The sequence below is a fragment of the Dipodomys spectabilis genome, unplaced genomic scaffold (assembly GCF_019054845.1).
Source record: "Dipodomys spectabilis isolate Male_0828 unplaced genomic scaffold, ASM1905484v1 ptg000066l, whole genome shotgun sequence".
In the NCBI taxonomy this organism is placed as follows: domain Eukaryota; kingdom Metazoa; phylum Chordata; class Mammalia; order Rodentia; family Heteromyidae; genus Dipodomys; species Dipodomys spectabilis.
In genome coordinates this window covers 5,086,780-5,099,348 of record NW_024870743.1, presented here as the reverse complement: position 1 = coordinate 5,099,348, position 12,569 = coordinate 5,086,780, and the positions used below count along the sequence as shown (strand labels likewise).

The following is a 12,569-nucleotide window of genomic DNA, read 5'->3' as shown; positions in this document are numbered from 1 at the left end:
GATTCTCAAAGTGGAGACTCATATAACTTGCAGCTAATATGGAACATGCGATACAGCATGGGTGAACATTACCAAATAATATTCCTGTCTATAGATATTTGCCACATTTTATTTCTCCATTTCGCTAGTTGTTGGGTATCTGGATTGTGTCCACTTCTTGACTGTTATGACTCATGATTCTGTGAACATTTGGGTACACTTTTGCCTGAATGTAGTTTTCATCGTCCAAGTCTATTCCACCTCTGAGTAGACTTGCTGGTCACATGGCAGGTCTGCATGTAGCCTTTTGTTTTCCAAAGAGGCTGCTCTAGGAGTGTATGCCAACTCTCTTTTGTATAGTTGCTGTTCTTAGGGCTTGATTTGGATAGAGTCCTGCTCAGAAGCAGATGGAACTCTGCTTGTTTCTGTTATTCTGGTCCTGTGGATGGATTTGAAGCAGATGGAACTCTGCTTGTTTCTGTTATTCTGGTCCTGTGGATGGATTTGTTAAATTATCTGATGTTTTGGTCTTGCTTTGTTTACTATTTTAATACCCTCCTGAAATAGTACTTTGCACAGAGGTATTAAGTACTAAGAGATAATCACTGAAAGTTTGAATCCTCAGTGCCCTGGCTACATGTCAGACAACTCAGGAAGTGACTTCTTCAAGATTTGCTAAAAAAAGAACTCATTCCCCTCCCCAGCCCATATCAGGAAACTGGGAGCTTTGCTTTGAGTGTATCCAGGGGAATTAGGAGGGCATTATTTTGGAGGGGGAGGGGAGGGATATGAGTAATCTCACTAACATGCTTCCCTCTGTCTGTGAGCTACAGCAGGGCTTTAATGTAAAAAGCAAACAGGATGAAATTTCCCTATTTAGGAATAAACAAGAGCTGAGTGGATATACACAGTAGCTAAGCATTCTTACTAAGTTAAATATTCATTAGGAGGAGAAGAGCACATCAGTAATCATATTATATAAGCCTGAGGGGAAAAAATCCTGTTGTTTAAAGTAATAACCCTTTGGTATGAATAGCCTACAGTCTGCTGGCACACACTATGGAATTCGAGTCATGACTGGATTATGGTGGCAAATCCTGAACTTGCAGTATCTGAGCCTTATTTCATGAAGCATGAAACTATTATCCTTGAGAGAATGAAGTGACTCCTTACGTTTGTTCTGCGAGTTATCACAGAGGCCATTGACAAAAGGCTGCATCAAAATTGAATGTGTTCTGTTTAAATGTCCCTTGGACTTGCCCAGCTTGAGAACTATTTCCATAAGGAAAAAGTAAATAACAAGTCGAAGCTCTGCATAATCATATGGCTTTAGATAAATGCGTGAGCCTGTCAGCACAGTTTGCTAACTTTATTTATGGATTATTTACCTACTTATCTGCCTCTCCACCCAGCCATTCATCAGACACCCAAGAGTGACTGGCATGAACCAGGTGCTATCCTGTACCTGGGAATAGGAAGGAAAGACACATACCTTGGGGTACTGCAATCATAGCAAATAGTCTCTGAGCCGCAGAGAGGCATGGAACAGTGGGGGAGGAAAGAGCAGGCTTAAGGTAAGGTGGGAGAAATTGAGAGAATCTTCAGGAAAGGCCATGTTGGAACTGATCTTTTGAAAGATGCTGAGTCCAGCCGGGCGCCGGTGGCTCACGCCTATCATCCTAGCTACTCAGGAGGCTAATATCTGAGGATTGCGGTTCAAAGCCAGCCTGGGCAAGGAAAGTCCATGAGACTCTTATCTCCAATAAACCACCAGAAAACCAGAAGTGGTGCTATGGCTCAAGTGGTAAAGCACTTGCCTTGAGCTGAATTGCTGAGGAACAGTGCCGAGGCTCAGAGTTCAAGCCCTACAACTGATCAAAAAAGATAGTTGGAAGGAAGGAAGGAAGGAAGGAAGGAAGGAGAGCTAGGAAGGTAGCCTAGTGGTAGAGTTCTTGCCTTGAATGCATGAGGCCCTGGGTTCAATTCCTCAGCACCATATTAGCAGAAAAGGCCAGACGTGACTCTGTGGCTCAAGTGATAGAGTGCTTGACTTGAGCTGAAGAGCTGAGGGACAGCGCCCAGGCTCAGAGTTTGGGCCCCCCAACCGACAAAAGAAAGAAAGAAAGGAAGGAAGGAAGAAGAGAAAGAGAGAGAAAGGAAGGAAGGAAGGAAGAAAAAAAGATGCTGAGTCCTTACTTATGGGTGAGGAGGTGGTGAGCTTGTACAGCTGAGGCAACCTGATCAGTTTGCTCCAATCCTTCCCCCAATTGTATAAATACTTTAGACCATAAAACACTTAAAACATAGTGCCATGTACCAGTGGGTCATGTCTGTAATCCTGGCTATTCAGGAAGCTAAGATCTGGAGGAAGTCACACTGAGCAGAAAATGCTACAAAACTCTGTCTCCAAAATAACTAGCAAAAAAAGCAGGTTGGAGATAATGGTTCAAGTGGCAGAATGCTAGCTATGAACAAGAAAGCTGAATGAGCACCAGTCCCTAAGTTCAAGCCCTGGTACTGGACATTAGTTTAAAAACAGAAGCATTGAAGGTCTCTTATTTCATAAATCTGTCACAATGTGGGAAAAAACTGGACACCTAGAGATCAGCTGACAAATGGTGACCTCATGCCAGTCAGAAGTAGGGAGCACTTACCCAAAAAGTAGGTGGGAGCGGCAGAACAGCCTGAGAACCAAAATCTTCATACGCTACCAGAGAGAGAAAAAGAAAAGCCAACACTAACCACATTGATTACTAATTTAATATGAAAGGAAAAAGGAGCCATCAAGGATGGCAGTGAAATGGCCTGTGCCCTCTGTGGTGGATTGGATTTAAGGCCAGAAGTATTGAGCTGAGGTTTTTACATATGAAGCCTGCAGAGCACTCAGGTCTTCTTGGAAGTGTTCAATAGATAAGTGGAAATGTAGGTCTGGGCTCCTGAAGGCAGGCGAAGGGGGCTGAGGCTGGGGATGCTGGTCTGAGGAAGAACAGCTCTTACTGTGCTGAAACTGAGATGAAAAGGTCCCCGCACTGTGACTGTTCATGAGTTCTGAGGTGAAGGAAACAGATTTGGTATGTCTCTCTTTACAAAAAATGCAAGTGTGTGTAAAATAATATGTAGGATTTTAGAGATGTAACATATCTCCTACCTGTTTAGGGACAAGAATTCTGATTGAAAAGATGGGCAATAACAATGAGTTGTCAGAGTTAGCAGGGAAACATGGCGCTGAGGCTCGGAGCAGGAGGGGGGTCAGCCTCGCCCTGAGTAGGGCAGACCATGCCACCGTGAGGAAAACAGCCATGTTGGCATTACCTTGCTGGGAGGGGCTCCTGCTTTCTCAAACAGACCTCACATGTAATTGGAAGGGATTGATAAATGAGCAGGGAGTTTTAAAAATATATAAATAATGTACCTGATTCTTCGCAAGGAGTTTGGCAGTAAAAGGAAAAGTGGGAGCCAGTAATGATGGCAGCCATCTTTTAGGCCCAAGAGAGACGTTTTGGAAGTGGACAGAGAGGAATCAACCATGGGAAGAGGGTGGTGGAGAAACGAGAGGATGGTGGCCATAGACCAAGTGGAACCTGGGAAGGAGTCTGGATCCTTAAGTGCAGGAGGCTGAGGACGGACAGTGTCTGCATCCTCAGAGCCACTGGGCTCAAAGTCAGCAGGCCAGGTAGAAGCTGGAAGTGCTGCTGCTTCCTTGGCAGGTAGGTGTTGGGAAGCATGTGCTTGCTGGCCTTCCCTGGCATTGGGCAGCGTGGCCTGCAGGAAGCAGCAGTGGAGGTGTCTGTTCTAGCTGCTGGCTGGCTCGGGTGTGAAAGCTTGCTCTGAAGTAGCTGCCCTGTGGTACGTCCTGGAATTCAGAGACTCTTGGAAATAGTTCATGCCTTCAAGGACCTTGTCTTCATGGGCGGTTCCATAGCAGAGCTCTTTGTTGGGGTGTCGGCATTACCCTATCTGCATTAACTGTGGTCTTGTTTTTTCCCCAACTAAGTATACTCCCTGATAAATAATGGACAAGAGTGAAGTGTGGACATTCTAAAATCTTAATTTTGAAATGAATTCCCAGCCTCCAGTTTAAAGAGGTAGTAGCATGCGCCAGCAGCGCCCCAGCGTGCTAGGGTAGAGGCTGCTCACTGCTGGGTCCTCGCCGTCTCCAGCCTGTCGGTGCACTCATCCTCTGTACACCACACTCACTCCCGTGTGCTTGGAGCTTTTCTTTCTTTGACATGAATGGAGCGTGCTGATCATTGTGTTTAACGTGCTCTCGGCAATTAAGTATCATTGTAGGAACATTTCCTAAGATGAATGAGCCACACCATGTGTGTATATTCATTGCTCCGTTGTGTGTGTTGAGGTGGTTCTTGTTTTTCTCTTAGAGAGTGTGTGTGTGCAAGTGTTGCTTTAGAATATATGCCTAGGCATGGGCTTCTCTGGGTCTAAAAGGGTGTGTGACAGACAATGCCAAATCATCCTCCAAAAAGTCTTGAGCGCTTTGCATTTAGTAGAGCCTGCTCCCTAGGCCTGCAGCAGCCACGGTTCTTAGAAACCTCCTTGATGGAGGTTTTATGTGCCTAATGGCACATAAAAAAGAAGCTCATAGAGTAAAAAAAGGACAGAAACATGAGGAATGGAACAAGGAAAATGTAGCCATATGAAGTTACTTTTCTTTTGTGTTACAATAAAACTTTATTCATGAAAAAAAAAGAAACCTCTTGAACTTTAGTTGTGCTAATAGATGGCTCACTAGATTTCATGGTTGCTTGAATTTACCTCCCTCGATAGGGCCTCTAAAGCAACATGTACAAACTGAAAACACTACTTTTCTTGTGTTTTTGATAACTTTTATGGTATAGGTAAAAGTTTTCAAAATCAATTATTTCAGAGTCCCTAAAAATATATTTAAATATACATTTAAAAATCATTTTAAAATTTTGAAGATAATTTATCTGTAGATGATATTTCTGCACTTTTATGAATTCTGTATCTTCATATTGCCCTCTCCTCTCCTGCTACCCCTCCCTGCAAAGCAATTTTAAAACTTTAGTTGAAGAGTATGATTTTTAATTAAATGTATCTAATTAGAGAAATTGTGGAGTATGTATTTTAAGACCTCAAAGAAGTATGCCCTTTCCTGGGGCATTTACTGAATATCTACTTTGATTTACCCCCTTGTAGTTTATGCCCATTTTTCTCTTTTATATTAAGGTAGCCTTATTAATAATGTAGGTTCTTCCCAAGAGTCCATTCTACTTTCAGCCTTTTAAGATCTGTATCTTTTGTTAGCAGTTGTAACAGATGAGTTGGGGTGGTTATCTTTTCTTAATTTAGACTATTCCATACATATTTAATTTTGTTACTAAATAGAAAGCACCCTGCTCTCTAGACCTGAAACCTAGGTGGGGGGGAGGGGCCGGTCCTCCCCACAGGCCTTCTCTGTATCTTGTTCACCGTGGCAGAGCTGCAGTTAATCCAGCTGCATCTGACTTTCCTGCCTTTGCTGTCATTTTAACAGTCATTCTCAGGCAACAGACACGGCACTGCTGGGTGGCAGCCACATAACAGCAAACTGACTTTCAAAGGGAGGGAAGTAGAACTTGCTTTAATGTAGAAATCTCTCCACCGTCCCCGGCTGTCTCTGATCTCCTGCCATGGCTCATTCTAAACCCCAGCTTGCCTTTCCAAGTAGCCTAGACGGAACAAGTTTTCACACGTGTGCATTGAACGTACATTGACAGAAGAAACCTGGAGTTTATATACCTAGCATGGAGGAAATAAGGTCATTCTTAAAAGAGTAGTAATTTCCCACAATTGACTTGAAGAGTCTTTTTCTTCCCAAATTAGTGTTCTCCATGTCCACTTTGGCCTAGCGGCTCCCAGAGCTCCTGTTCACTTTGAAGCTCGGAGTTTATAGCTAGGAAAGGGAAGAACAAGGTAAAATCGACAGGCAGAGGAATTTGCTCAGGCTGACATAATTTACATGCTTGTTAGTCAGTGTACACTTGAGTTTTGTCTTTTTTTTTTTTTTGTAACAAAATGACAGACTTGGATGTGACTCAGTGGCAAAGTGCTTGCCTAGCAAGTGCAACGCTCTGAATTCCATCCCCAGAGCCAAAAAAGAAAAGACAAGAAACTTCATCAGTTTGTCATGTGGACCTTGTCATTTACAACCTAATAGACAGCTTCCTGCATAGAACTATATAAATCAAATATGGTCAGACACACACCTGGAAACCAGAACTCCCTACATTGGAAGCCTGGTTTAAACTTGGATCCTTATGTGGCCTGGGGCCAGTATTTAACATCTTACCGCCCTTTCTGCCATCTATAAAGGATAAATACTTCTGTCTCAGGGATGTTGAAAGGATTAATTAGTTAGTCTGTAAAGAACTTTGAAGATGAAAAGTGCTTTAAAAGTGCTTCTTAATAACATTATTGCTTAGAAAAGAGTAGCACTTTTATGCTAACCACTTTATGTCTCAAATCATATAAAGAAGCTATGTTTAGTACATTACTCCCAGTTAGAAATGAGATAAATTTCTCATGGTGTGAACATCAAACACTAGTTGTATGGTTTCAAAGAAGAATCCCGGTCTCTGGGCTCTGCAGGAGGAGCTCTCCTCAGTCTGTCTCAGGAAAGATGGGGTCGTTGCACCAAAGGCAGCCTTTTCTCTCAGGTTTGGCTTTTTTTGGAATACTAAATTTGAAAAGGTGCATTTAGCTGGTACAAAGGGGAGGTAAGAAGGAAAAGGGGAAGTGCTTTTGTGTTTTACTTCTTTTTTATTAGGTTATTTTGGCAATTTTTATTAGCATATATTAGCATACTAGGGGAATTTGATTGTGACATTTCCAGGAATGTATTGTATTCAAATCATTGTTTGTTTCTTGGAAGGAGGAAATAGTAGAAGAGAAAACTTCATGTTTGTTATTGTTGTTCTTCCCCATCTTGTCATTTTCTGGTCTCCTTACAGGATGAAAACGTGCTGCTTTAGCCATTTCTAGAAGAGGCAGTGCTGTTTACACATATATATATATATGATATATATATATATATATAATACATATATATATATATCTTGTGTGTATATATATATATATATATATATATATATATCTTGGGCTGGGCTTCCGTGGTAGAACACTTACCTAGCAAGCAGAAGGCTCTGAATTCAGTGCCCAGTAGGGAAGTGGGGGGAGGGGGCTTAATATATCTTAAAGCTTAATTGCTTAATTCAATTTTTCAACATTTTTCCTTTATAAAACAAGTTAACATGGCTGGGAATGTGGTTTAGTGATAGAATGCTTGCCTAGCATGCATGAAGCCCTGGGTTCAATTCCTCAGTACCACATACACAGAAAAAGCTGGAAGTGGGTACTGTAGCTCAAGTGGTAGAGCACCAGTCTTGAGCACAGAAAGGCTCAGGGACAGTGCCCAGAGCCTGAGTTCAAGCCCCACAACCAACCAACCAAAAAAAAAAAAAAAAAAATTACAGCAACATGCAATGAAGTATTATATAGCTAGTAGAAAATTCAAGTTTAACTAGAAAGCTCAGGCAGGATTGCTCATGAATTAAAAGACACAACAAATGATACACACATTGTATAAGGATACCTCAAGTCTGGAAAATAAGATCAAGAAATGAAATAAGATTTAACTTTGGGATAAAGTGTGTTAGAATAATTGAAGTAAAAGGCTGCAAGATGCTCGTAGAAATCACAGTGATTAGAGAGATCACGTAGTAATCAAGTGTAATTGCTTCCCGTTCCTGTCTCTGTACTCAGGTGGATCCATGCTAAAGGTGTTGGCTTGCTGAAGCCCAGTGAAGAGAAGTCAGAGTGGTTTCTAGCTCTTTGTATTCATTCCCTCGTAGAAGAGAAGAGAGTGAAATGCTCAGATACCACCTCATGCATGGCTTAAGTATAAAACACCTTAGCTCCAAAAATGCTACAGACAGGAAATACATTGCTCCTTATTTGACTTCAGAAATATGATTCAGTAGATGAGTAACAATCACTAAAGCCCTCAATACTGCACTTAAATATCCAATGGGTGTCAATCAGCCATTGTTCAGATGTAGATGTCAGGTATGAGTAATGATGGTGTGAGTGCTCTGAATCTTTCCATGGGTTCCCTGATGTGAATGATACTTTGCCTTTACCACGTGTGCAAGACTTCATGTGATTAATCCTAGTTGGCTAATGAAAATAGGCTAATTAATGTGTCGTTCTTTTAAATTTTCTATAGTAAAACCCTGGAAGATCGTTTGAAACTCGAAGCAAAAAATGGAACGTTGAGTGTATCTGACACCACTGTTGGCAGCAAGCAATTGACATTCACATTAAAGAGGGTAAGTTGTTTTTAATATTGCTTTTTAATTCTTGAAGGGACAATTCATGAAGGGTAATGTTATGTGTCCACCAGGTGTTAGGACTGCTTCCCAATTTTTTCCCTCCCTGAGGAAGCTGTGTTCCCAGTTCTAGCATTTTCCCTGCGGCCAGAGCCCCTCACAGTTGACAGGGGGAAGCAGATTGAGTGTTAATATAGCCCAGGAAGGCAGGGCCTCTGAGAGCTGGGAGTGGCTGTTGGGGTTGAACCTCTGCCTTATTTTGGGGTCTCTCTGAAGCATGTGCTACAGCCTGGCTAAGCAGAAGTCCTAACCGTCTAAGGATATAACAGAACCTGTGGACTTCAAGGATGCGCGCTGTGCTAATGCGTTCATGTCAGCCCCATCCGGTGTTCCATACTTTCCCCAGCTGAGTGGCTCTGCCAGTTGTGACACTATTCTAAGCTCTTCTGTAAGATCCATTTCTTTTTTTTTCTTTTTTTTTTTTTTTTTTTTGGTCGATCATGGGGCTTGAACTCTGGGCCTGGGCACTGTCCCTCAGCTCTTCAGCTCAAGGTTAGCACTCTATCGCTTGAGTCACATTGCCACTTTTGGCTTTTTATGTGGTGCTGAAGAATTGAACCTAGGGCCTCAAGCACTGTACCACTGAGCCACCTTCCCAGCCCCCTAAGATCCATTTCTTTAACCTCTGAAGTAATGCCTTCTGCATATTGGAAAGTAAGTTGCCTAAATATTTGCTATTAATTAACAAGTGAAACTACATGGTTTTACTCTCAAAAAGGTTTTCTCATTCCTAGTTGGTCACCCTCAATATAGTCACCAAGCAGAATGAATGATCAAGATTCCGCCTCTGCTTCCTTTTTAAAATTGAGGTACAAAACCAGGCCCTCACAACTTATGTCTGTAATTTCAGCTACAGAAGGGGCTAAGATCTGAGGTTTGTATTTCAAAGCCAGCCAGAGCAGACAAATACAAGAGACTCTTATCTCCAGTTACCATCAAAAAGCTGGAAGTGGAGCCAGGTGCCAGTGGCTCACACCTCTGATCCTAGCTACTCAGAAGGCTGAGATCTGAAGATCACAGTTTGAAGCCAGCCTGGGCAGAAAGTCCCTGTGAGATTCTTTATCTCCAGTTAACCACTCAGAAACCAGAAGTGGTAGAGATCAAGTGGTAGCGAGCTAGCCTTGAACAGGAAGAGGTTTAAGGACAGTGCCTAGGCCCTGAGTTCAAGCCCTGCAACTGACCAAAAAAAAAAAAAAAAAAACAACCTGGAAGTGGAGGTATGACCCAAGTGGTAAAAAGCCAGCCTTAAGCAGAAAAGCTAAGTGAGAGAGTAAGGACTTGAGTTCAAGTCCCAGTACCGTCACATACAAAAATTGAGCTATAATCCATAGATCATAAAGTTCTCTCTCTTTCTCTTTTCTTTCTTTCTTCTTTTCTTCCATTGCTGGGAATCAGACCCAGGTCTTGCACATGCTAGGCAAGCTTTCTACCATTGAGTTACATCCCCAGCCCCCAAATTCATTTTTGTAGATGTGTGTTAGTACTGATTCTTGAACTCGGGACCTAGATGCTGTCCCTGAGCTTTTTTAACGCAAAGCTGACACCCTTCCCACTTGCACCTCTACTTCTTGCTTTTTGCTGGTTAATTGGAGATAAGTCTCACAGACTCTTCTGCCTGATTGGCTTCCTTGAACTGTGAGCCTCAGATCTCAGCCTCCTGAGTCGCTAGGATTACAGACACGAGCCTCCAGTGCCCAGCTGACGTAGCACTGTTACTTTTATTTTTTTAATCATGCTGTCCATTGGAAGGGAGTAGATTAAAGGGGACTGGTAGAGGCGAGACCGCAGGACATGGCTCCCTTCGCGGGTCCCCGAGGAAGTCGAGGGAGCTCTGGTGGAGTGTGTGAGAGCGTCAGTACTGGACTTCAGAAGAACACCCAGGACGGGTTACTTTGAAAGTAACAGGGAGGAAAAGGAGTGGTCAGCAAGGGCCTCCAGCAGTTACTCAGAATCCATGCCAAGAGCTCCCTGGATGTGTTTGTATGTGTGTAGCAACACAGGCACCGTAGGGCCTTTGAGACAGAGTCTCCCAACTTCCACAGCCTGCCAAGCCTGGCCTTTGTGCCACACAGGCACTTCTAGCCGGTGTGGGCAGAGCTCTACCTGCAGAAGTTGCTTTCTCAGAAACCATCCAATGTGGTTGTGAAACACTGGACCCTGCATCGAGCCTCTTCGAAGAATTTCTGCTGAAAGTCATGACGCTATTGGTGGCAGTGGGGGTGGGGAGCTGGGGAGCGTGGAGAATACATGCGGCCCCTCCCCTGCCCTCAGCCCCAGGCCTCCCGCGCCACTCCCCTCCCCGCTGTCTGCCAACTCCTCGGCAGCGATTCCTAAGAGCAAACCTCTGCTTTCAAGTAGACTGTGTTTAGCCAAAATTAAGTGTGGGTAAAAAAATGCAAGGTTTTTGTTTTTTGTTTTTAAGATAGTAAAAATAAACTAATAGTCTGGCTTATAAGCAAAAGACGTAAAACAGGGTGGGCATCTGATAAGCAGTGGTGTCTTCTGCGGGCCTTTTGAAAGCGTCCAGGAGTGAAGGCTGGACTGCTACATTGGTCAGACTTGGCTGGCCCAGAGGTTTAGAACCGCTTTTCCAGTAATGATGAAAGGTGACCTGTGTCTCATCAGTCCTGCCAGGTCCTGCCAGTCCTTGCCAGGGCAAGCTTTTCGCAGCCAAGTCCAACAACCTGAGCCAGTGCCAGAGCCAGCGCAGCATTTGTCTCTAGGCAGGCCCGTGACAGGTGGTGCTGCTGTATGCTGAGGGTCACCAAAGGAAGCTTTGTCCCTCGTTTTGCCATTGCCTTCACTGATTTTCTCATCTTCTCATCTTCTGTATTAGTCGGAACAGCAAAAGAAGCAGCAGGAGGCTGAGAAACTGCACCGACAAGAGAGGAAGAAGCTTCGCCGGTCAGCTGGTCACCTGAGGTCCAGACCCAGAAGAGGCCGGTCCTTTCATTGAGCGTGGAAGTGACTCTGTTTGGGTCCAGGAAGCACCACCTAGCCCAGCTGTGGGTCAGAGGGAAGCCCAGACAGGGATACCAGCTGGCCCCCCACAGCGCTTCTTTTCTAAGTTGTTGCCCCCTTACAAATACTGTCCTTCCTGGTTTAACTGAGTAGACCAGATCCTCCTTGAGCATTGCAGAAGGTGACCCTGAAACGAAAGGTTTGCCCTGGGCCGAAAACGAAGATTGTCATGTCTTAGGAGCTTCTTATCTTGTAATGGCCACTGCAGTTCACTGCCGGACCTCTGCAGTCTCATCCCTGTTTGCCTGGCAGTGCATCCTGGCCCTGTTCGCATTTTTAAGTTTATGTGGACAGGTTTGTTTGCCTGCCTCTGTGTTTGGGATATTTTCAAAACTATTTTTATACTAACAGGACAAATAATGGTAATAGTAACAAGTGGGAGCTACTGGTTATTTTAATGTGACACAAGGTTCTTTTTCTGATTTAGTACAATTGGGGATTAACTTGACAGGAGGAGCATATAACAATAAATGTGTTCATTTGGGTGGCTTCTTTAAGAAAGATCCTTGCCTTAGTTAATTTTTGAGATTAACATTGGAATTCATGGTTTAGAAGGTATCTTTTTTATTTTTTTTTATTTGCTGGTCTGGGACTTGAACTCAGGGCCTAGGCGCTATCCCTGAACTTCTTTGTGCTCAAGGCTAGCCCTCTACCACTTGAGCCACAGCACCACTTCCTGCTTTTGCATCTCCTTCCATCTGGCTGCTTATGCTATCTCTTCCTTCCTCCTTTCCACCTTTTCCTTATGGTTCCTTGTCTCTGTAGGTTTCCCTTTCCCCCTTTTCTTGGGTTTCTTCTTCCTCCTGTGGTCTGTTGTGCTTCAGGCAGGTTAGCTTGCGGCAGAGGCAGTGGCCAGTGTGGGTCATATGTCCATTGCTCTGGTCTGAGAGCCAAGTCTGTTTCCAGTATGTAAAGCATTTGTGTGTAAGACATGGTCACAGAAAAAGATTGTTGGTTCTTGGCAAGCAGCCCATCCTGGGCTACAGTTCCCACTGCTTTCCTCTCCGGCTTCTCTCCCAAACTCCTGCCCCTGGACCACCCGCAGGGGACTGGCCTCTGTGTCCTGTTGCTTTTCTCTTTCCTTTATGGACAGGCATGCAGATGAAGGGAGACTGTGTCCCAGTCCCAGGCTCTTCCTCCTGTCCTTGGCCTCCCGGCCCT

The 12,569-nt window shown here is 43.9% G+C and overlaps 1 protein-coding gene across 2 annotated transcripts in view; it reads left to right on the top strand.

Annotated features, from left to right (window-relative positions):
• The window catches only part of Nol10 (nucleolar protein 10), a 90,836-nt gene extending 78,829 nt beyond the window's left edge, over positions 1-12,007 (top strand). For both annotated transcript variants that reach the window (XM_042680806.1, XM_042680805.1), the window contains exons 20-21: positions 8,225-8,327; positions 11,224-12,007. In XM_042680806.1, coding sequence (XP_042536740.1) covers positions 8,225-8,327; positions 11,224-11,343 — 223 coding nt within the window. In that variant the 3' untranslated portion in view covers positions 11,344-12,007. The remainder of the gene's footprint in view (positions 1-8,224; positions 8,328-11,223) is intronic.
• The last annotated feature ends 562 nt before the right edge of the window (positions 12,008-12,569 follow it).